Genomic DNA, 22,496 nt, shown 5'->3' on the forward strand with positions numbered 1-22,496 from the left:
CCGTGTTCTCTGGCGTAAAAAACTGATCCGACAAAAGATGAATTACAGTGGGGAAAGATCTACTCAATCAACCGTTGAAATTTTCCCAACGGAAAAAGCGCAATTTACGGTAATGAAAAGAGCGCTTGTCCAAACGCATCGCTGACGATACCCTTGGTGTTTAAGGACCCGTTACCCACCTTTCCCACCAGCTCATACCTGGGAAGTTCCTGCAGCCGCCTGCAGTGCTCCCTCTCCTCCACTCTCCCTGGTAGAGCGAGGAGCTCCATTTCTTCAGCTGGCTGTTCTGCAGTGCATCGGCCGTCAGGTTGCAGATCTCCAGGCGAGTGAACTCGCGCAGGAAGTCGCTGAATGACATCCTGAGAGACGCGGGACACGGGTGCAAAGTTACAACGTTCATACATTCTTTCCTAAAGTTGAAACTGAGCCTGAACCTTGTTTTAGGGTCACAGGGGTAAATAATAATAAAAAAAAGAATACAAGCTGCAAAAGAGTAGGTCTTTGTTTATAGAACCACATTTACGGCATTATTGCCTCATACACATAAAAGAACACAGTTTTCACATTCATATGAAGATAAAAACATCTGTGACTTTGATAACACATCGACATGGCAAAAAAAAGTGTGTTTTGTAAGGTCACAGAGACTGTGACCGCTGACCTTTGAACACCAAAATCTACTCTGAGATACCAACGGAGCACCCACATCTAAAAGGTAGATCAAATTCAAATAGTCTTTGTGCCAAATTTGAAAGGAATCTCTCGAGGCATTCTTAGGAGAAAACTGGCATTCCCAGTTTCAAACACATTTTGTAGGATCACAGGGACCTTGAACTCTTTCTTCAGTTCACGTGAAGTCAAGTAAACGGTTGTACCAAATTTGAGGGGATTCAAATTTGTGAATTTGTGCAAAATTTGAAGGGATGGAAGATGATCGATATCCTCAGAATGCTTCAAGTCCAACTGAATGTTTGTATCAATCTCTCAACGTGTTCCAGAAAAGTTGCGTTGATCATATCAAATATCTTTTGTAAGGTCACAGCAACCTTGATGTTAGACTTCAGTCCAAGAGAACATTTTGTGCCAATTTTGAAATGATTGCCTGGAGGTGTTCCTGAGATATAAAATTGTGATCTCTACGGTCACAGTTATCTCGACCTCCTTAATCGAAATGGTTGTCTTTGTGTCACAATTGAAAGGATTCTTTGGCAGCATTCGTGGGGTAAAAATAAATCTTTAAGTCCAACTTTCAAGGAAATTCCCTCAAAGTGTCCCAGAAAACTGGCGATCTTCATTTCAAACATGTTTTGTGAGATCACAGGGACCTTGAACTCTGACATTTGACCACCAAAAGGTATTCAGTTCCTGTGAATTCAAGTGAACAGGTGTACCAACAGGTGTACCAAATTGGATGTGATTCTCTTAAGGCATTCTGAGGATAACACTCACGTTTGAGTCCAACTGAAAGTTTGTACAAAATCTGAAGAAACTGTTCCAGGAAAAGTGATCATAGACTTCGATCCAAGTGAATGTTTGAAAGGATTGACTCGAAGAATTCCTGAAATATCACGCTCACAAGACCGAAAATTATTTATGAAGCCACAGTGACCTTGAGATTTGACTTCTGAACACCCAAATCTAAACTATTGCTTCAAAAGACTAAGTCAAAGTGCCAAATTTGAAAAGATTTAACACTTTCACATGGCAAAAAAACCTTTAATCTCTGAGTCTAGGTAAAGGTTTGTACCAGATTTGGGATTCCTGAGATCTCCCCCGTCACAAGGCAAAAAATGTGATGTCTGCGGCCACATTGACCTTGAGCTTTAACCTCTGACTACCAAACTTTAACCACATTATCCAGGACTTTAAATGAATGGTTGCACCAAATTTGGACAAAGTCCCTCCAGATGTTCTTCAGATATTGTGTCAAAATATGTGACAGAGAACATAAAGACATTATGCCTGTGGCCACTGGGTGTCGCCAGGTGTGGACAAGGTAAATATGAATCACAGACAGCAGAACACACCGTCAGAGGACTCTTGTTGCACTTAGATTAATCATTAACGTCGCAGGAACTGAATATATCTCGAAAACAAACTCACCAGAATTCACCGTCCTCGCTGCGGTTCTGCAGGCGGCCTCTGACGGAGCGGTCCACACTGTCCCACTCTCTGGAGCTGAAGATTTTAACAAGAAGAAACAAATATAAAAAAATAAGCAAGAGACAATGTGAGTGCTGGGGGTCACAGAGTACAAACCTGCATGTATTTCATTTTCAATCCGTTCCCTTTAATCCAAAACTTGTTATGGTGCACGACACAGACTTCCAGAAATCTCTGGAACAATCAAATTATGAGCGTGCAGACTCGCTGTGTGCTGTGAATACAATCCATCAGCATGGATTTACATTGAGCAGAAACTGTGACATAACACTGCCGATGGGAAAAGGTCTTGGTATTTGTTGTCATGTTATGTTTAAGTAATATAAATAGATTTTTTGCTGTTTATTTGTAAAGCCATGGCCTAAAGGAGTACATTAAGTTACCCCCTGATTTACACATTATCTAAACCTAAAACTTGATGTTACGTAAAGCACTTCGAGTACCTTGGATAAGAGTGTGCCCCAAACTTTCTACACAAGGAACCCACTTTTTGAAAGATGGCAAACTATCTAAAACTATTTTACCAGGCAAAATATAAAGAACAAATTCTCATTGGCAACGTTGGCCTGGCAACAATAGTGACAATAGTGACCCCAAAAAATGATCCCACAACCCATCTGTGGGTCCCAACCCAGCCTTTAGGAACCACTGTTGTAGAGGGCTATATAAGTCAACACCGACTGGTTTTGTTTGCTTTAGTATGAAGATTCCCTACAAAGTGAATTATTATTTTAGGTTTACACTGGGTTCTAACGTTATGTTTGGTCTTACTTGTCGCTCCAGGCTCCGGTCCACTCCACTTCCCCCCAGGGATTCCTGATGCGGACCAGCTTGGTCATATTTCCTCTGTACACGACCTACAGCACGAGCCAAGGAACAGAGCATGACACTGTTTATTGTCTCATGACATACAGTGGCCTGTAAGCTAGCCTGACATGAATTGTTACATAATAAAGTGAGAAACCCAACCAGTTAAAACATTACATAACAGAAAAAAAACCCTTGTGTTTATATCATGGATTATAGATTATCATGTCTTATATTTTTATGTATATGTATATATATATATATAGATATTTTTACTGCTGCTGTATCATGGGAAAAATTCCCCCACACTGGGACTAAAACAGGATTGTCTTATCTAAACTCTTGGAACATTTTCTCCATATTATTTTTCACTGGAGACAGATAAATAATCCTAATAGGAGCTAATGCCCATTAAAAGCAGAACATTTCAATTTTGCCCACTTATCCAGTCACATTATGTAGCCACAACTACACAAACTCAGGCAGGGCTTGAGAGTTTGACAGCAATTTTGTGTTTACTTTGTTTTTTCATGCACTGTGATGGCTTTTACCATCTTCTTTAAGGCGCAACTGTTTTATCTCGGGAGTCTTTGAAAAGAATTTTTAAGGCTCTGACTCTAACAGACACATTTGGATGAATTACAATAAAACATTAAATCTGCAGAGTGTTGAGTCGCATCCTAGAGTCATTATGTAATCGTGGCTTTTTGTCCTGAGCCCTTGTCGCCATATGAACACGGACAGATCTGACACAACCTATCCATTTTTTTTTAAATGCTCCACCCATATTGCGATCCCGGAAGGTTTTTATGAAAAATATTGATAATTCATGCTAAATACATGTTGCATACTCCATCTTTAACTCCTTGACTTAGTTAGTTTTACTTTTATTCGAAATGTATCTGACGTTTCACGCGGCATTTCGCTGCTCCTCACCTCGTCCACAGCTGTCACGGAGTAGGCGTGTCCCTTCACCAGCTTCTTGAACGTGACGGCCTCCATGTCCCTTGAGCTGGTGATCTGAGGACGGGAGGAAGGAACACAAAAGACCAGAGGTCACAGAGGTCGAACAGTGTGATCCACAGAACTCATGTGACGCGCACAGACAGAGCGTGCCGTCACAATCAGCTTCACAGAGATAAAAAGCTTCACAGAGGAAGAAATCCATTAATAATTATCACTGTTGAACAGTTGAAGCATACCATATATATATATACATACATACATATACATATATACACACATACATATATATATATATACATACATATATACACATATAGACATATACATACACATACATATATACATATACATACATATATACATATATACACATATATATACACATATATATATATAGCTCAAACCCTCATTTTATTTAAAGGGGTTGAGGTCATTTGTACATTGTAAGTGGGTTTTTGTTGTTTTTTTTAACAACAGGATGGAGGAGGAGTGTTTTCCCCTGTTGGCATTGTTGGCATATTTAATATGTACTGAAGAGTTTTAATTGTGAATGCTGATGATTATTTGATTGGTTTGGTTTGTCTCAGTTATAAGTAATCATTTGAAAGCAAAATAAAAATGTCATCCCTTCTGAGAGCTGCTGAGAGCTATGTTGTACATTAGCTAGCTTTAATTATCTAACTTTCAAGTATAAATGTTGTATTACTTGTTTTTAACAATAGGGCAAAGTCAATTTGAGTATTCCCCCGTTTCTACTCTTAGCACTAAGCTACGCTAAACTGGTTGCTGCTACATTTGCCTACTCTTTAAGAGGCAAAATAATATATTCACCCCGCAAAACAAATAGGCAATTTCTTTTACTTTTACTTATGAGGTACTTGTAGGTACCTCATAACTACCACTTGTAGGTAGTTATTTTTTCTCAATAAGAGTACTCCCCAAAGTTGCCATTCTTTGTGTTATTTGATGCTAATTAGCTGCTGTTTTTAGCTTCATACACATTTTCCCAAAAAAAGAGTTGTTAAGACAAAGAAATAACTTAACCTTGCAAACAAATTGGGATCAGCAAAAGCACATTGTGAAAGCAATATTGGGATTTTGTTGCTTCTTAAAGTTGCGGTCAGCTATGTTGTATTTTAGCTAGCATAGGGAAGTGCCATTTTGAGAATTTTTTCCCAATGTTTCTATTCTTTGTGCTAAGCTATGCTGACTGGCTGCTGCTTTTAGCTCCATATACACACATTTAATAACAAAAAAAAAAATCTTCAAAAGACTAAAATAATATTTAGGTCAGCAAAAACACCTTGTGAAAGCAACATTGAGTTTTCATTGTCAGCTTTGTGATATTTTTCTGCTAACCTGGCTTCTAGCATCACATGTTCACTGTTGTTTAGTGTCTTTTTTTTGAAAATTATTTTATGTAGCTTCATAAATGACCCCTTTAACACTGTCACAATTATTAAAATGCAGACTACTGAAAAGATGACTGTGATAAATCTGTAAAATTTCACATTTGTTTGGGTTAAACAACACATGCTAGTGACAGTAGTACTGACGTCAATGGAGCAGCCCAGCAGTGACCCTCTTTCTACAGCCCTCTTTATGATGCTGTAGAGGTCAGAAGGTGCTTTCACAAGCTCGTACATCTCCGTCACGCCACCAGTGAAGTCCTCAAATCCCTCTGATGTACTGCCGCCTGACAGAGCCTCATAACAGCCATTTAGTCTATGACAAAACAAAAGAAATTGGAGAATAATTAGCTTAATAGAGGAAGAAATCTTTACAGTTTTTCTGTACCACATACAATTTTGTTTAATCAAATTTTAACTGAATCATATGCATAAAACCCCCTACAAACTAAGTTATAGTCTGTTTTCCATGAAATGATTTAAAGATTTAAAACCAGAACTTGATTTCATCATCTTCTTGGTGGATTGGAACTTCGTTTGACCAACTTAGAAATAAACATTAAGCCAAATGCAGATTCAACAAAGAGATTATCTCTGCTGATAGCAGAGTGATAAATAGAGTTGATTACAAAAGTTACAGGTGCTTAAACAGAGGTGATTAATATCTGGAATGTTGTGAAAGTTTTTTGGGTCTTACTTGGCGTAGGCCTTTTCCAGCAATGCACTCCAGAACTCGTTTCCCTCTGCCGAGTGGACAAACAGCAACTTCCCGTCCTTCACGGGCAGCCGGTCGTCAATCACCACCTCCACCCACTCGCCAAACTGCCAGAACTGAAAAAAACATGTACAACTTTTAGATTTTTACACTATTATACATCACATTTGGGGTTTTCAGACAAAAAAAAACAACCTATCATCACCTATTATCCGAGATAATAAAAAAAAAAATCCTTTCAAAAATTGAAATGATACTAAAAAAAGTACATTTTTGCTGCATTTTTTTGTGTATATTTACTGTGGATTATTTTGTTGTTCTGGAAAGTTGTATAGGAACTGTCCAGGGTGTACCCCGCCTATCGCCCCATGTAGCTGAGATTGGCACAGCACCCCCGCGACCCTCTGGTGGAGGATAAAGCGGTAGATGATAATGATGATGATGAAAGTTGTATAGTAATTTTCATATAAAGTATGTTGTGCGTATTTAAGGGACTTTATTAGAAAACAACAAAATAACACATTCCATATTTGTCACCTGTCCAATTCCCAGGATGCAACATCAAATATATATATATATATATATATACTGTATATATATATATATACTGTATATATATATATATATATATATATATATATATATATATATATATATATATATATATAAATATATAAAAGGGTCAAACTGTTTTTTAATGAGATTTGATAGTGAAATAAAGTTAGGTAACGTGGCAACAGTTGTAGGAAATACAGTAGTGAAACATTCCACACTAACCCCACCAGAGACAAACACATCATGCTCAGGTGGCATTTGAGAAATGTAGTTCCCAGCCTGCTTTTGTTTCCCAGCCCTAAAATACACACAGCAACCCGAGGTCTCGCTCTCTCTTTAAATAGGCACAATCCAGTCCTGCAAGTAAATGAACTGAAGTAGACGTCAAAGCTTTATTTCATCATCGTTTCAGGAAACGTCCCTGGAAATCAGGAAATAAAATAAGATCTTTGCAGTGCAGCAGGTGCTACAGAGAGACATGAGATTTGTTGCTACCACATATGCTGCTAGCCAGCAGAGGGCAGAATATATCAACATGAAACATGAAACGTGTGGGAAAAGAGAGGGGGGGCGTGGACCACAACCACATCTTCAAGCCCAAATCACACAAAAAGGGGGTCAAACTTTTTGCTCCTCAATACTGTGGTGTTGAATCCTCTGCTGAAAAAAAATGCTTCATGTTGAACAATCCTTCAACCTAGTAATGTTTCGGCTAATGCTTTTGTGTGTTTGTGTGTGAGGTGACAGAAGGTCATCTGAGGTCACAGTGAACCCAGAAAAACTGAATTGAAAAGCCAAAAAAGGGTAGGTAGGTACTGTATCTAGATAGGTATGAGGCAAAGTGCTGTAAAAGTACTGTGCACGACAGTAGTATACATGAATGTCCGACAGGATGGATGGATAGATGGATGGAAGGGACACACCCAGCAGAAGACGCGGGGCTGTGTGACACACACAAACACAAACAGATGCAGTCACTTGCCCGTGGCAAAATGCTTGTACACACATAACTTCATTTAAACCTTTAGGACACAGCTGAGTGTTGCAAGACTAACACTCAGCCCAACTGAGGGAAATGGAGTCTTGCCACACCTGTGTCATGACTTGCAGACTGTTGACAGTTTCTCATTGTTATTCCAAACACATTAAAAGACTTCCAGTGTGAAATGTGAGCTATAATAAGAACGAAATAACTGCTCCAGTTAATATCATTTGTTTCTGCTGCCAGATATTGCCTTGTGTATAATTTATCCCACACCCCGCCCGCTACCACTCATAATTATATTTTGAGATGACTCATCCAGGTCTGCAGAATTCATCCGGAGGCTTAGAGGATCCAAAACAATACAAAGGGGAGATCCTGCAAGACGTGACGGTACAGAAAAGTGAGGCATGCAGAAATATGCAACAGGAAAGAGGAGGAAAGGGGAACAAAGGCAGTTGTCAACATGGTGCCCGCGAGTTCATTAAAACGTGTTTGCAGATGTAAATGTGGAGGTTTGCAGCGCAAGGGCCAACAACCGCTAACGGCGTGGAGGTTTAGAGAATTTGAGGTGAAAGGGGGTGGAGCTAGACTCAAACCTGGAAATGATGACTTTCTCGAATGTCTTGTTTTGTCCACAAACCAAAATTAGTCAGTTTAAATGATTTCTTTGTCAGAAAATAGTCCAATTTAAGGAGTCGAAAAATCAGGATCTATTAATTGAAAAAATCAAAATAGTGGACATTTAATTTAATAATTCTTTAATAATCAACTAATCTAATAATCTTTTCAGCCCTAATGTATTTACAAGCTTTTTAGCTTATCCGCACAATCAATAAACACATTCATGCATTAACTAGCAAATTAAGTTATTTCCACTCTACGTAGCAAGAGTGCATGGATGTCAACACATGCATATATACACACACACACACACACACTAGCCGCTAACTGTTTGTTAGCACAAATATCTAATCAATCAGGTGCGTAGACCTGGTCAAAATCACCCGCTGAAGTTCAAACCAAGCTTCAGAATGAGGAAGAAATCTGATTTCAGTGACTTGGAACGTGGCATGGTCGTTTGTGCCAGATGAGCTGGTCTGGGTTTTTTTTCAGTAACTGCTCATATACCACGGTTTTCATGCAGTAAATCATCTCAAGAGTTTACACCGAGAACGGTCCAGAATAAGAGAGAATACCCAGACAGCAGCAGCAGTTCTTTGGGTAATAATACTCAAAGTTCATGCCAAAAAGGGTCCAATATTTTAAAAGCAGCAACTCTAATGACCACTCTTTACAACCAAGGTATGCAGAAGACTGTCCTGAACCTCAGTGATAGTCTACAGTAGCAGAAGGCCACACTGCACACTTTATTAGGTGTCCTGTGTACCTAATAAAGTGGCCGGTGAGTGCATTTGTATGCACAATCCCAGTGTCTCTGGAAATAATCAGTGAAAAACAGGCCTTGGCTGACTTCACTCCAACTGAGTCACTGGCCCCAAGTGGGAATGGGAGCCGTGTGTGTGTGTGTGTGTGTGTGTACACTTTTTATTTCTAACCTCTTTAGGACACTTTCTTGCATGTCAGGAGTGGACCAGCAGGAGACCAAAACCTGGTCCTAAAGAGGCGTAACCTAATTTCTGAGGAACTGGTTAAGTTTAGGGCTAAGATTTGAATTGTGGTTATGGTTCAGGTTATGTTAGGTATTAACTGGTTATAGTAAAAAAAAAGGAAAAGGCTTTGTTTCGTGAAAGGATGTCAATGCAGTGTCGCAAGAAGAACAGATGTGCAAACCTCTGTGTGTGTGTGTGCTAATGTTGGCAGCTGATTAGATCTGACACCATTTCTTTCCATGACTGAGCAATGAGGCTGCCAGACGTGAACGAGCAGGATCACAATGGATGTGTTTGGGTTTGCTCTACACTGGAAGCCGCTTCCTGTGCATGTAACATGCAGCGTTGATGCTTCCGCACCGTTTCAAACGCGGCTCCTTCTCTCAGTCTCTCTCTCCCCCTCCCCTTTGTGAAGACTTGGCGCGCCGACAGCCTCTTTGGCAAAGTCAAACAGCACGGCTGACTCAGCTCAAAGTGTTCCATGATTAAGCAGGTCGAATGTCGTGGAATGTAAATAAAATCCGCACTAATCTGCAGTCAGAGAGGAGGAAACAGTTTGCATGCATCAGTTGGGGGGTTAGATGACATGAGGATAGATGATAATGAAAGAAACAGGAGTTCACTACCCCCAAAAGTCTTGATTTTCAGATGAGGAAAAAATGAGTTAGAGATAGGTAGTTGTCAAGTTGTCAGGTAGGTAGATAGGTAGGTAGGTATGTAGGAAGGAAGTCAAGTTTCCAGGTAGGTAGGTTAATAGGGAGGTATGTAGGTAGGTAGGTAGGTAGGAAGGAAGTCAGGTAGGTAGTTAGGAAGTCAGGTAGGTAGTTAATAAGTCAATTTGACATAGTCTTCCGGGTTCCTCCAGGTTCCTCCTAACACCAACCAAGAAATAGGGATATACTGAATAACCACTAGGGGGGGGTCGACTTGACAGGTTGATGCAAACTTTGTTTGCTTGTAGCTGGTATTGTCCAATATATACGGACCTGAAGGTGGGTGACATCTATAAACTTCTTTTTACAACACGGCGTGGGCCAAAATGTGAATTGTGAGGCTTCAAAATGGGAGTTCGGGTGCCTGTGAACCATATCACAATTGCAATATCCGTCAAGAAGGTCACAGTATGACGTATTTTGATCACATTATCATAACATCTGTTCTCTCTTCCACTCTTGCCATCTGTTCTGGCAGATTCCAGCTACAGTATAGGGTCATAAGGGGAGCTGGACTTAATTTCAGCTGACAAGGCGGGATACGCCCTGGACACGTCACTGGCCAATTACAGGGCTTACATACAGAGACAAACAACTATTCATGCTCATGTTTACACCTTCAGCCAGTTAATCTGACCTCAATCTGTATGCATTTGGATTGTGTGAGGAACCTGGGGAAACATGAACCTTGCAAACATTATAAGAACATGCTCATTTCACACATACAGGCCTCTAACCTCTAAAAAGAAGGTTCCTCACACGAGAAATCACTGGCGAAACACGAGAGTGGTGCATATCGCAACAAATGTGCTCGCGTAGCACAGACACCGTAGATAGCTTTTTATCAGATCAGCTGTGTGTACACACACACACACACACACTCACTCAGGTAAAGATAATGAGTCAGGTGACATCACAGGACAAACACACTCCTCCACAGCCATGATGACATCAACCAACGACAAAAGAACTCAAGACTCTCAGTGGTTTAATGAGCTCTTCTCTGGAGTTTCATTTCAAATGTCTTATTAGCTTAACCTTCCGTGCCGTTATCAGTGACACTCGGCTTTACGGCTCATAAAGTCAAAAGTCATTAAAGTTGCTTTAAGAAACTGCAACAACCTATTGGACTGAAATTTGCACTGATCACGACCAAACTGATGGATGACCTAAAAGTTCTGCCACATCTTTATTTAGATCTTGGTCAGATCTCGGTACCAAGTAAGTCTTCTTTATTTGGAATAAATGAAGTAGAGAATTGAGGCTGCGTCCTTGAACAGGAGGCTTGATACCTTTGCATTTATATTTATATTTTCTACCAACACTGATGAACAGCAACGTTTGTGGACTTTGGTCCCCACTTAACACAGCAAATTTGGTAATGTGGTTCGTAGGTCAGGACTTTAGGGGGGCCAAACAGCGGCTTCGTGGCTAGCACTGTTGCCTCACAGCAAGAAGGCTGCCAGATTGAATCACAGTTCAACTGAGGTGCCTTTCTGAATGGATAGTTGTTCTTCTCTGTGTGTTGGCCCTGAGGATAAAGTGGTGGAGTGCAAAATTTCGCTGTTAAAATGCACCATATCCAAACAGAACGTCCCATAATTCCTCTGCTCGATAACTGCAGCATCAAGAGTTCTGTGGCGTTTCCAACCGCTGCGTCATCGCTCCAGTCTGAAGCAGCCACAACCTCAAATTTGGGAGTGGTTTCAACATGTGCGTTCTGTACGCAAAGCAAAGTTCAGCTGATAAGGCCCTGCAGCTCTGCCACAGGGCTCGCACCATAGGAGACCACAGAGACATACACAAGGGTGGTGCCACTGAGCTACCATGGAGATTTCAGATGGAGGTTCCGTGTCTGGGTGTTTCAAGTCCTGCCGATTGACAGATGCGGCAGTGGCTTGTTCACGTTTGAAAGTCCTATGGCTGATAAAGAAAAAAGGGCGTTTTTTTCCACTCCAGTCCTCTCATGATATAGTTTATTGTCCGACTTAATGTCTGGGTGTGGATCTGCAAAAACGCTTATCTTGAATGACTCACTGGGGTTTGAGAAAAGAGCGGTTTACGACAGAAACAGAGAAAGAATGATATCCGCTAAAACACGAGCCTGACCCAGGCTTTACCTTTCCTTAATGAGGCCTTATCCACACAGAAACAGAACTTCCCCTCAATTATCTTTTTCCTTTATTGTTCTGCAGAACGTTTTCGGCATCGTTTCAAGAAATGAGTTCAACACCTTCCTTTCCTGATCACTGATAAAGAAACTTCACATTCGTGCAAGAAGTTCTGGTATTTCTCGTCACCATGTTTATAAACCTGCTTTTCAATTATAACATAAAGCACTGTAAACAATGTCCAAAATCCATGACAACCTCCAGAGTACAATCCCAGATGTACCGTAAAACATGAAATATGTGCAGTAAACAGACACACCCAGGACCTTTTGTGTATTTACAGTAAATAAATGTCAATTGCAGGCTGGTCAAAATGGCAGGGGGTGGCTACTGTGGTTGATGTGGACAGGTGTGTAAGGACAGGAAATAGTTGCTGTACTCACCTGGAAGTGGAAGATGCCTGCGTATCCCTGCCCGAAGCTCTGACCCTGAGGAACCACTCTGTGGAGGAGGGAGGTGTTTAAGGTCAGCGAGGCGATGGCTGCCAGAAGCCAGCAGTCCCCTGCGGACACACACACACACACACACACAGTTCTATTACCCCAGATCATCCCTGGATGTCACAAAATGTTTTCACTCGGTTTTATTTGAAACACAGTGACTCCTCAGAATTTAAAGTCACGCCGCTTTCCCTTTATCTTGACAGGAAGCCGTGCACTCAACTCCTTCATGCCACCCTGATAAAATGTGAACACACACATGGAGACCAGTGGGAAGACAACTCATAAAAGTGGAATTCACCCTTTTACAGCTCAGTGAAGTCACTCGTCTCGGAACTTTGTTTGAAAATGGGAGAGAGGCTGAAACTGCCACAATAAAATTGCTTATCTATGCACCTGAATCACACTGTATGCTCAAGTCACAACAACTGTGACATACCTTATTGCACAAAAACATTAGTGACTCCTTTTTGGTTGTCCGTCAACTATTTTGATTATCAATGAAATCGGTTTGACCTTGTTTTTCCTAATAATGAAACACGTCTTCTGATTTTTCAGCTCCTTAAAATGTGAATATTTTCTGGTTTCTTTGCGCCACATAACAAAAGGAGCCATTAACAAAAAATGAACCGTTTAAGGTTATCAATCATTAGTAGTGTAGCCCTAAAACCTCTTCACAGTATTTGTATTTATTCACAACCACAACAAAACATCGAAAACAAAAAAATAAGGCTGCATCATATGACGTAAATGCATAGTTGAATGTCGACCTGTAATATTTCTGCTCTTCCTAACCCTCTTTTTTTGTTTCTGGAATAAGCTTCTCAATAAAAAGCTTATTTGGGTGGAGAAGGAACAAACATGGCTCTTTTGACACTAAAGGTTGCAGAGTCCTGGTCTTAGGGCATTGGAAGTGATACTGCATTCCAGTGCAACTCCAAAAAAAAGGGGGACAACCAAGCGACGGACGTATGGCCACCGACCCTTGTAGCAGCTGGTAAATAAGCGCTTACCACGGACAAAGACCCGTTTTTACTCATTTGTGTGTAAAACAAAGCGCTGCACGATGTTTTCTCCCCATTTCTACATTTTTGAGCACAGCCGCTCCCGAGGGAGAGTCAAAGAGCTGCGGAGTGAGGCCACTTCCTGTGCGTCTGCAGCTCCTCCGAGCGGAGGGAGCGTGGCCTTGTTTACAGATGTGAGGCGGAGAAACAAAGCATGAATTATGCACGCAGGAAACATCCCGCGCAACAGAAACTGTTAACTGCTACGGCTGGACTGACTGTTATCGACCTCTGTGTTTCAAGATGTCTGCCTCAATTTTTTAATAAGATATTAGAGCATACTCTAAGCTTTAATTGTAGGTAATAAGAGGTCTCTTACTTAATATCAAGTTATAATGAGTTGTTTTTGTATGTTTTTTTTTACATCGTATGTTTATGTTTATCGTTCCACATCAAAACAAACTTTTTTTCCACATGACCGGCCCCCCACTGGCCAAACTAGACACTCAGTGGCCCCCAGGTCATTTGAGTTGGAGACCCCTGGGTTCATACATGAACATTGTTGACCATGTTGCCCAGAGACCACGGATAAATCTTTCCTCTTTCTGAGATTTAAGCATATTTCTGTATAATCTGGTTAATGGGAGACATACAATTTAAAAGCTGCTTTAAAAGAATGAATATTTTAAGGATATTCCACCAGATGTATACATTTTATGTGGTAAGAAAAATCTGTTGGAACAAGCTGAATAATAGAACCTATTTTATTGAAATATAGATCTATTGTTTTCTAAGGTGCTGTTGAAGGCACAGAAAATGACAGTAAATGTAAAAAAAAATTGTGGCGAGAATGAGTCCTTACACGGGATCCTTCCTCTACTCTCCGTCTAATCTCTCATATCTGAATCATGCTGTAGTAGCAGAGGGAGGGACATCCCGGAGGGACTTACCCAGCGCTCCCTGACAGATGTCTGTGCGCGTCGCTCCATCCACGATGAACTCGGGCTGCCTGCAGACCTCCTGTCGAGTGCACACGCACAAACAAGCACAGAAGCATTAGGGCTAATCTGATATACAAGCAAACATTTACGGCTTACGGTATAAAGAATTACACATATGCATATTGGATGCATATTTAACGAGAAAACTGACTGTGATAATTACAGTATAAAAGGAACGATTTAAAAAAAAATGACACCAAACAAGGCTAAAATAGGTTCAAAATGATCAGTAAAAGCACTCAAGGAGAGGAGCGACTTCACTCATGAGCAACTCATTGCACAAATGCGAAAATTAGCATTGTGCTAAATTTAGCATATTTAGCGCAATGTATTGTATGTTCATTAACATGCTCTGTCCCATCCAAATTTAATAAAAACAGCCATTAAAACTATAGGAAGCTATAGTTCGGGAATGGGCAGATTGGTGGGAATATACATACTTGCGATTTATCTGCTATTCATTATGTTTTGTGTAACCGATTTAAAAAATCAGTGGTGGCCAATTACCACTCAACGCCACTGAAACATGAGCTACCGTTTACCTAATAGATGGAATGTCCTTCTTTGTCTCCGTCGAAAACTACCTCTTCAAAAGCACACTCTTGGCTGGTTTGTCCCTTCAAGGCTGCTGTAGAATCATAGTGGCCTCCATAAAGCAAGGCCCTCGACTAAAACACACTATTAAAGGCTTATTTTAAGGCTACAAAAACCAAATTATTGTTTATTTTGAAGGGATTATACACTTATTCTTGGTAGTAGTACACTCATTTTCTGCCAATAAACCCTCTGAGGTCTTACAGAGTGTCACTGTTTTAAGGAAACTGTCACTGCTGTGAACAATTGTACTTCAGAGCCATTTGGAGCAGTTATAGTAATAGTTATGGCTTTAAAGCTGCGAACTCCATAAAGACTTACATTCTCTTGTTCAGGGTCACGCTGAGCTCAGATTTTTCTCCCCCTCTCTCTTTCTGAACACCATGAACCCTCTTATGCAGCGTAAATATTACAGATCCTGTGGTGCAGGCGAGGCACATGCATTATGGATCATCAGACTTTTCGGAGAAGCATTAGAGCCACACACACACACACACACACACACACACACACACACACAAATAGGACACAGACATGTTCACACTTAGGGGTCTACACGCTCAGATGGAAGCTGCGAGAGTTCACACTTAGGGGTCTACACGCTCAGATGGAAGCTGCGAGAGGGGCTAAGAGGCTGCAGTCGCGTAGATGATCACGACCTCCCTTTTACAATCGCGCCTCGTCTCGCTACACTTCCACAGCGGCGACCTGTCACGGCATGCGCAAATCAAACAGTGACGGGTGCGTGTGCCGTCTCCAGAGCTGCCGTGATAACACCTAATGAAGGCTGCCCCACTCTGTTCCCCTCTGGTGTCACGCTCGGCTACAAGGAGCAGCCGCGTGCATTTATAATGCAGCGAGAGTCTGAGAGAGGCAGCAGAACATCCGAGAGGTGAAGATGAAGAGGAAATCTGTGATACATTCACTGTCTCACTGCTTAAACTGAAGGGAATACCTCTCCTGACAGGTATTTAAAAACCACACCAACCAATCATTCCTGACAGGGAGTTTAGTTGCCAAGCAACAGAGAAAGAAATTAAACTCTCTGCAGAAGGATTGCTTTCCGGGGTGTAAAGGATTGGCTCATCACAAACTGGTCTGAGGAGTTGCATCCGGTCATAAATCAGGTCGAAAGTTTGTTTCTTTCAAACTTTTGACACTAAAAAGATCAGGTTTGCCTTCCTGTCCAAATAAGTAGAATTTCTTAAAGCAGCACTAGAAAGGATGCTAGAAAAACTGGATTGCCGAGTTCCATTTTTCTCTTTTTAGATCACAGCTCTCTGTCCTTGGCTCCTCCCACCACATGAGTATGGATTCATGCACGTGTACCGATATATTTCTCCATCTCTGAGGATTTAAATTGAGCAGTGAACTGTGACGGCAAAAGCTTTCCCTGGCACCGTGCTCTATAGAGCTCTGGACATCAGGTGACTCAGATGGGACATGTGTGTGCAGCTGCCTTGTAGAGCAGCCAACGGGAGAACCCTCTCTCTGTCACTGGACTTCCCCAGGAATCGTAACACTTTCCAATCCCAAGGCCCAGAAACTACCAGAACTGGAAAACTGGAGAACTTAAAGCTGTTTTTGGACATGAACTCTAGAAAAGTTCCAGAAAATTTGGTGCATTCTCTGGACTGATTTTCTCATATTATATATATATATAAATATACATACATATACATACACACTTGTTTTCTGTTCTTGTTGAAAGGTTTTCCTTCTGTTCTTTTTTTCTTTCACATGTACTCACACAGACATTGTCTGGAATTTCGACCAGGAAGATGGCTTCTTGACATTTTCCATAACTCCTCCTGCCAAAGAGTCCTTTCGGACAATTTCAGGAACATGTACGTCAATGAATTCACTGATGTGATAATGATTTAAAGGGCCAGTGTGTAACATTTAGGAGGGTTTATAGGCAGAAGTGGAATTTTAAGTTTAAAATAAATTCTAGTTTGGTTATTGTTACCAAAAACAATGCACTGTGATGTTTCTACAACAACCCAAATGAATGTGAGCTTTGAAGTAGAAGCTTACTAAGGGTTTTGGAAAGGGAAAGATAAGTGTAAGTGTCACTGATTCTTAAACACTGGACCTTTCACTATACCAAAGAACAATTCACAGAGGGGAATTTCTCACCGTGGGCCTCAACCAGCGCACTCCTTGGGTCTTGGAGGATCTTGGTCCGAGCTCATTGAATCCCAAGGACGACGAGGAACACGGGAACAGGCTGTCCTCAAACAGCTTCCCGCTCCGCTGGCACTGGGATTTCAGAGACTGGTAATCCTGGCCCAGAAGCTTCACCGCGTTGCTGTTCTGTCCCAGACCTTCTTCGCGATCCCACTGGCTCCGCAGCCTGTAGGCCATGCCCGTGGCGTAAATGGGTTGCTCTACCATCGTGCAGTGTGGGAGTCGGCTGTCGCTGTCTGCAGTGCTTGTGTATGTGTGGGACAATACGATGTTAGAGTGCGTCAATAATGAATGAGCCAACTGTGACCTATTGCATCGACAGCTTTTTTTTATGAAGCACTGCAGCAGGCACTGATGTAAATCTGATCTAAGGTGGTTGGGGCTTCAAGGCTCAATCGGGAGTCAGTATTTAACATTAGTGGCCATTAAGCGGATTAAATATCGATGAGAATGAGCCGCTGATCCTCCGTGAATGTGCTTCAGCTGGAGATGAAAGCTCTGCATGCAATAAAAAAAAGAAAAGAAAAGTGTAGGCCGTCACTGTTTGTTATTTTATGAATGTCCAGATGTGTGACGGCCAACAGGAAAGCAGTGCGTCAGTGTCAGTCTGTCCTTTTCACCCCCGGCCAATGAAACCTAAAAGAAAGAAACAGAAGATGAGAAACTACACAGAAGCCAGGTTTCCATGAACATGTTTTCAGATTCGGTAAATGAAAATGCATTTATCTGTGTTTCCATCAACAGCTGGAAAGGGAATATTATGAGTCAGTTCACCAAGATAAGTAAGTGTTCTTGCACCAAGTCGAAGAAGGTTGAGTTTTAATTATTAGTCCACACAATCCTCCTCTTGTCCACTGTATCTGCCAATTCAGGTGTTTTCCCTGTAGAGCCAAGCTTTTTATTCGCTGTAACTGTGATGCAACTTTTTTGGAATGTTCCATGTTTCTATTCAGGGGGTTTTATGAGAAAGTTTGCATTTAAACTGGGACCTAGAGAAAGCATAAGGCGAGGCCACACAGTCTTTGTACCTACACATAATCTCTACACCATGCTACAGTGAAGAAAAGCAGCAGCAGCAGTGTCCACCCTCTGCACACACATGCAGGGATTACAGAGACAAATAGAACCTCCTGTCAATCATATATTCATATTAGACCAAAACAACTTGAGCTGGAGACAGGTGAAGGACCATTTCATCTCTTTCTGCCATCGGCTAACATCATAATATTTACTTACTTAACCTGACCTTTAACCTGGTTCACTAGAAATTCAATTAAGAACAATGTGGTTTAAAAGTCCAGTTTTAGTTTTTTCTAACAACACGTAAACGTACTGCATCTAATGTAAGTTCATCTATTATATTATCCCGCTTGTCATAATGTAGTATTCATGATGTATTTTTGTGGTAAAATTTGACTCAAGGGTGTCATCTCCCACATGTGACTTTACCACAGAGATGTGAGGTTATTAGCAAAGCTACAGCAATGTTTACAAATAATTCATTAATGTAATGTTAACTACATTAGCATACATGTGCTCAGTAAGTCAAAGAACTGTTAAGCACAGGTGTTTTACGAGTGAGTTTCTGTATGCGCAAGTGCTGTAACGGTCATAATACCGGCAAATATTTGGTAGGCCAGTTAGCTATCTAGCCCTTGTGCTAATACCTTGCTGTTGTCATAGCTGTGTGTGAAGTGCCCTGTGTGAGCCATATGTGACTGACAGGTATGTAGTCTGTCCCTGTTCCGATATTAAACGGCGACTCAACAAAAGGGGTGTTGAAATGTTTGAACCAGGCAGCTATAAGCTAACTGTAGCCGTGCACACGTAGCTGACTGTGTACACAGAGTCTGAAATGCATTTAACTCAATGTTTACTCAGACAGGTCAGCAGTGGATGGTATGTGTGTGTGTACTGAGCGGACGGGAGGGTGTGTTTATGTGTGAATCTTGATGAACAAATAGAAAACACCAAGCCCAGAACAAGCAAAAGCTCTTTCTTTCGTTCTTTACCAGACTCTGTGGTCAAACAAAGCCAGCGCGGAGCAGGAGGAAACTGTCGTTACTGCTACTGAAGCTACTGACGCTACTGACAGAACTGTAGTATCAAAGAGTTTGTCTCAGTCAAGTATTTTCATACAAATTAAAGTCGAGCTACAACGACCCCATTCATGTCGTTGTCCCTGTAAACAACAAAAGTGGGATATTGAGTTAGTGAATGAAGTGAATTAGCTTCTGCTAACTCCTTTTCAGCTTGTTTATAATAAGTGGTTTAAGGTTTAGCACCTGGCTACTTGTTAGCATGTCAAGTATCATTCAGAGTATTATCAATTAACTTAAAAATGTTCAACAAGCTGAGCACACAAGTGGTCTCCTCATCAGTACAAAAGCCTGAATTTTGACATGTTTTTGTATAATTCTTCATTTTCTGGGTATTAGCCTGAATCCAACTCTGGTCCGACGGAACACAGTCTACATAAAATATTAGCTCTATCACAGTATCTGGGTATGTTTGTCTATCATTTTCATGATCTCTGTGTTGTTTTTTAGTTAAAACAACCTTATTTTAATCATCAAATGTGAGTATTTTCTGGTTTCTTTGCTCATATGACAAGTGACTCAATTTGGTTTGTGGACAAAACAAGACACTTGGGAACATCATCATTTTAAGCTCAAACAACAATAATCGACAGATTAATTGATTATGAAACGAGTTGTTAGTTGCAGCCCTGGTACTGAGAGCCTCTGTTTTTGTTTATCTCCGTCCCTCAGACACAAAACATGAGGATTGTTTTTAACATCTGTCTTTTTCTTTTTTGTCACAACATCATCTCCTTGTCTATCTGAACTGAGCTCTCTTCCCGTTTCAACAGTGGACTGTCAGTCACATCAGAGGGGCCGGACAGTCTGTGTGTCGTTGGCACAGGGGGAAGAGCAGAGGAGACGTTACAGTTTCCTCCACTCTCTGCAAACCACACCCATTAACAGTGGCTGAGTCACAACACGCAACATGTAGCTACAACAGCAGCAGCAGATCCTCACATCCAGTTGTTTTACAGCGTGTGAATTATGAGAAAAGTGCTTACTACTAAATTGGAGCACTTGCTTCAGAATCAAGCCGAACATTGCCGAACACATGCATTAATCTCTAACATTTAGCAAAGGAAATGTCTAAAATCTCAATATTTAACGTGTTTAGCGACAGCAACTTAGACTGACACGCTGCATTACACCACATAGCGTTTCTTTATTTTTAAAGCTACAAAAGATAGACATTATTACAGACGAACCACGGCCAAAGTAGGTGAGTTACCGTAACTATATCCAAACCATTTGCTTGTGGTTATATGTGCTGTGTGTACTCGGGTCTCACTCAAACTCCAAAGCGGGTTTAATGTGCTTGAAATGAATATTTTATTTCCCCCTCACGTGTGAAAATACACTCGGATACTCTCGCAGATAATCCTCCACGCCCACTTCTGGTCGTGACATGTATGAGAAATGACAAGTAGTATAGACGACATGTCCAGGCAAATACTTTTCAGTCTGCTACAGAATAACGAACAGCAGAGGGCTATAGCTTGATTTCTCTTTTCTTTCAGTTGTGCTGATGGCTGTCAGCAATCAAATCAAAAACACGCATCATGACGCACAAAATTACACTTTCCTCTTTTGCTGAAAATAGGTCCACACGGCTGACATGATCACTGCAGCGTGGCACTCACATTCTGGTCACATGACGCTGCCGGCGGTGCATGTTATGCGAAGCATGAACATGATATTTAAAGTTAACCCTTCTGTTACCATCCTTTCATTCGTCACATCTCATTACCATAACTTATAGACGGCTTGCGATATCTAGAAAAAAAACAACAACTATGGACTGGAGATCTGTCCAGGGTGTGACCCCGCCTTTCGCCCTATGTCAGCCGAGATTGGCACAGCACCCCCTGCGACCCTCATATGGACGATAAAGCGGTAGGTGATGGATGGATACCTGGAAAGCAGAGAAATAGAGCTTGGCTCTCATATACTTGTCATTACAGTAGACAAGATTCACCAGTGTCACGCGATACCAATATTCATGTGCCTTATCCCTAATTTAAAGCTGCAGCATGTGAGTTTTGTTAATTCTAGTTCATTTAAATTAAGGTAAAAGAAGTTGCTTTTAAACTTTTAACATGCTTGGATTTGTTCGAATTCATGAGATTAATGTTTTTTGTTTGTTTTTTTTAATTATAAAATTTGATTAAAAAATAAGGGAAACCTGGAACCCGGTAGGAGGAAGCTGAAAGTGTGTTACACCAAAACTCATGAAACTTGAGTTTTGACATCTCAGGGGACCATGGCTTAAAGTCAACAGGAAGTCGGCAATTTTGAATTTTGCATCCATCTTAACGATATGCCCATTTTATGAATGAACAAACTCGTCTGAGCGCGTTAGTCATACCAACATATAAAAGGGGGTCAATGTATACTAGACACACTGAGGATGAAACAGGAAGTGCCATGTTACTTCGCCGTCCATCAACCAATCTGCTCAAAGCCTCATAGGTGAGACAAGAGTCCCGCCCCAGAACAAATCTGCAAGCCATGACCCCCCCAACAGGAAGTCGGTCATCTGAAACAGGAAGTGCCCTTTAACTTTGCTGCCCATTGACCAATCTGCTCAAATTTTCATACGACACAATGGACCTCTCGTCTGCGAATTTGATCTCCACACATGAAAGCTGCTTCAAGCGCATGGCGCCACCTGCTAGTACGGTGGCATCTGCGAACAGTGCAACTGTACAACAGAAAAATCAAACCGCAATATCATGCAGCCTTCGCATCAGCATGCTATTCCGTGATAATCTGCAGCCATAAACCTGGATTACAGTCACGTGTATCTGCCTTCACAGAGAAGGAAATCAAGCTGCAATCATATATTATTATTAGCTGTTATTATGCAATATGAATGAAGAAATGGGTCATGCTGCAGCGAGAAGCAACATGTACAGTAAAGTACAGTACAGTACAGTACAGGAGGCTGCTGTCAGAGAAAAAAGGGACTGCTCAGGGTCATGTGACTTTACAAGCCAGTGGATTTGTGCTGATGTGCGTCTGAGCGGTTCCCTCCTCACAACACAGCAAAAAGCCGATTGTTCTCCAGCGTTAGGGTCGTGATGAGTAAG

General features: G+C 41.2%; 2 protein-coding genes across 20 annotated transcripts in view; both read right to left on the minus strand.

Annotated features, from left to right (window-relative positions):
* The window catches only part of LOC122766468 (calcium/calmodulin-dependent protein kinase type II delta chain), a 557,529-nt gene that overhangs the window by 105,429 nt on the left and 429,604 nt on the right, over positions 1-22,496 (minus strand). The gene's annotated exons all lie outside the window — the stretch shown is intronic.
* capn1 (calpain 1) overlaps positions 1-22,496 on the minus strand; it is a 29,030-nt gene that overhangs the window by 4,718 nt on the left and 1,816 nt on the right. The window contains exons 2-10 of the mRNA XM_044021335.1: positions 17,273-17,959; positions 14,489-14,558; positions 12,478-12,596; positions 6,043-6,176; positions 5,493-5,661; positions 3,907-3,990; positions 2,935-3,020; positions 2,104-2,178; positions 199-359 (exon numbers count right to left, since the gene is read on the minus strand). Coding sequence (XP_043877270.1) covers positions 199-359; positions 2,104-2,178; positions 2,935-3,020; positions 3,907-3,990; positions 5,493-5,661; positions 6,043-6,176; positions 12,478-12,596; positions 14,489-14,558; positions 17,273-17,530 — 1,156 coding nt within the window. The 5' untranslated portion in view covers positions 17,531-17,959. The remainder of the gene's footprint in view (positions 1-198; positions 360-2,103; positions 2,179-2,934; positions 3,021-3,906; positions 3,991-5,492; positions 5,662-6,042; positions 6,177-12,477; positions 12,597-14,488; positions 14,559-17,272; positions 17,960-22,496) is intronic.

Source organism: Solea senegalensis, linkage group LG3 (genome assembly GCF_019176455.1).
Source record: "Solea senegalensis isolate Sse05_10M linkage group LG3, IFAPA_SoseM_1, whole genome shotgun sequence".
NCBI classification, from domain to species: domain Eukaryota; kingdom Metazoa; phylum Chordata; class Actinopteri; order Pleuronectiformes; family Soleidae; genus Solea; species Solea senegalensis.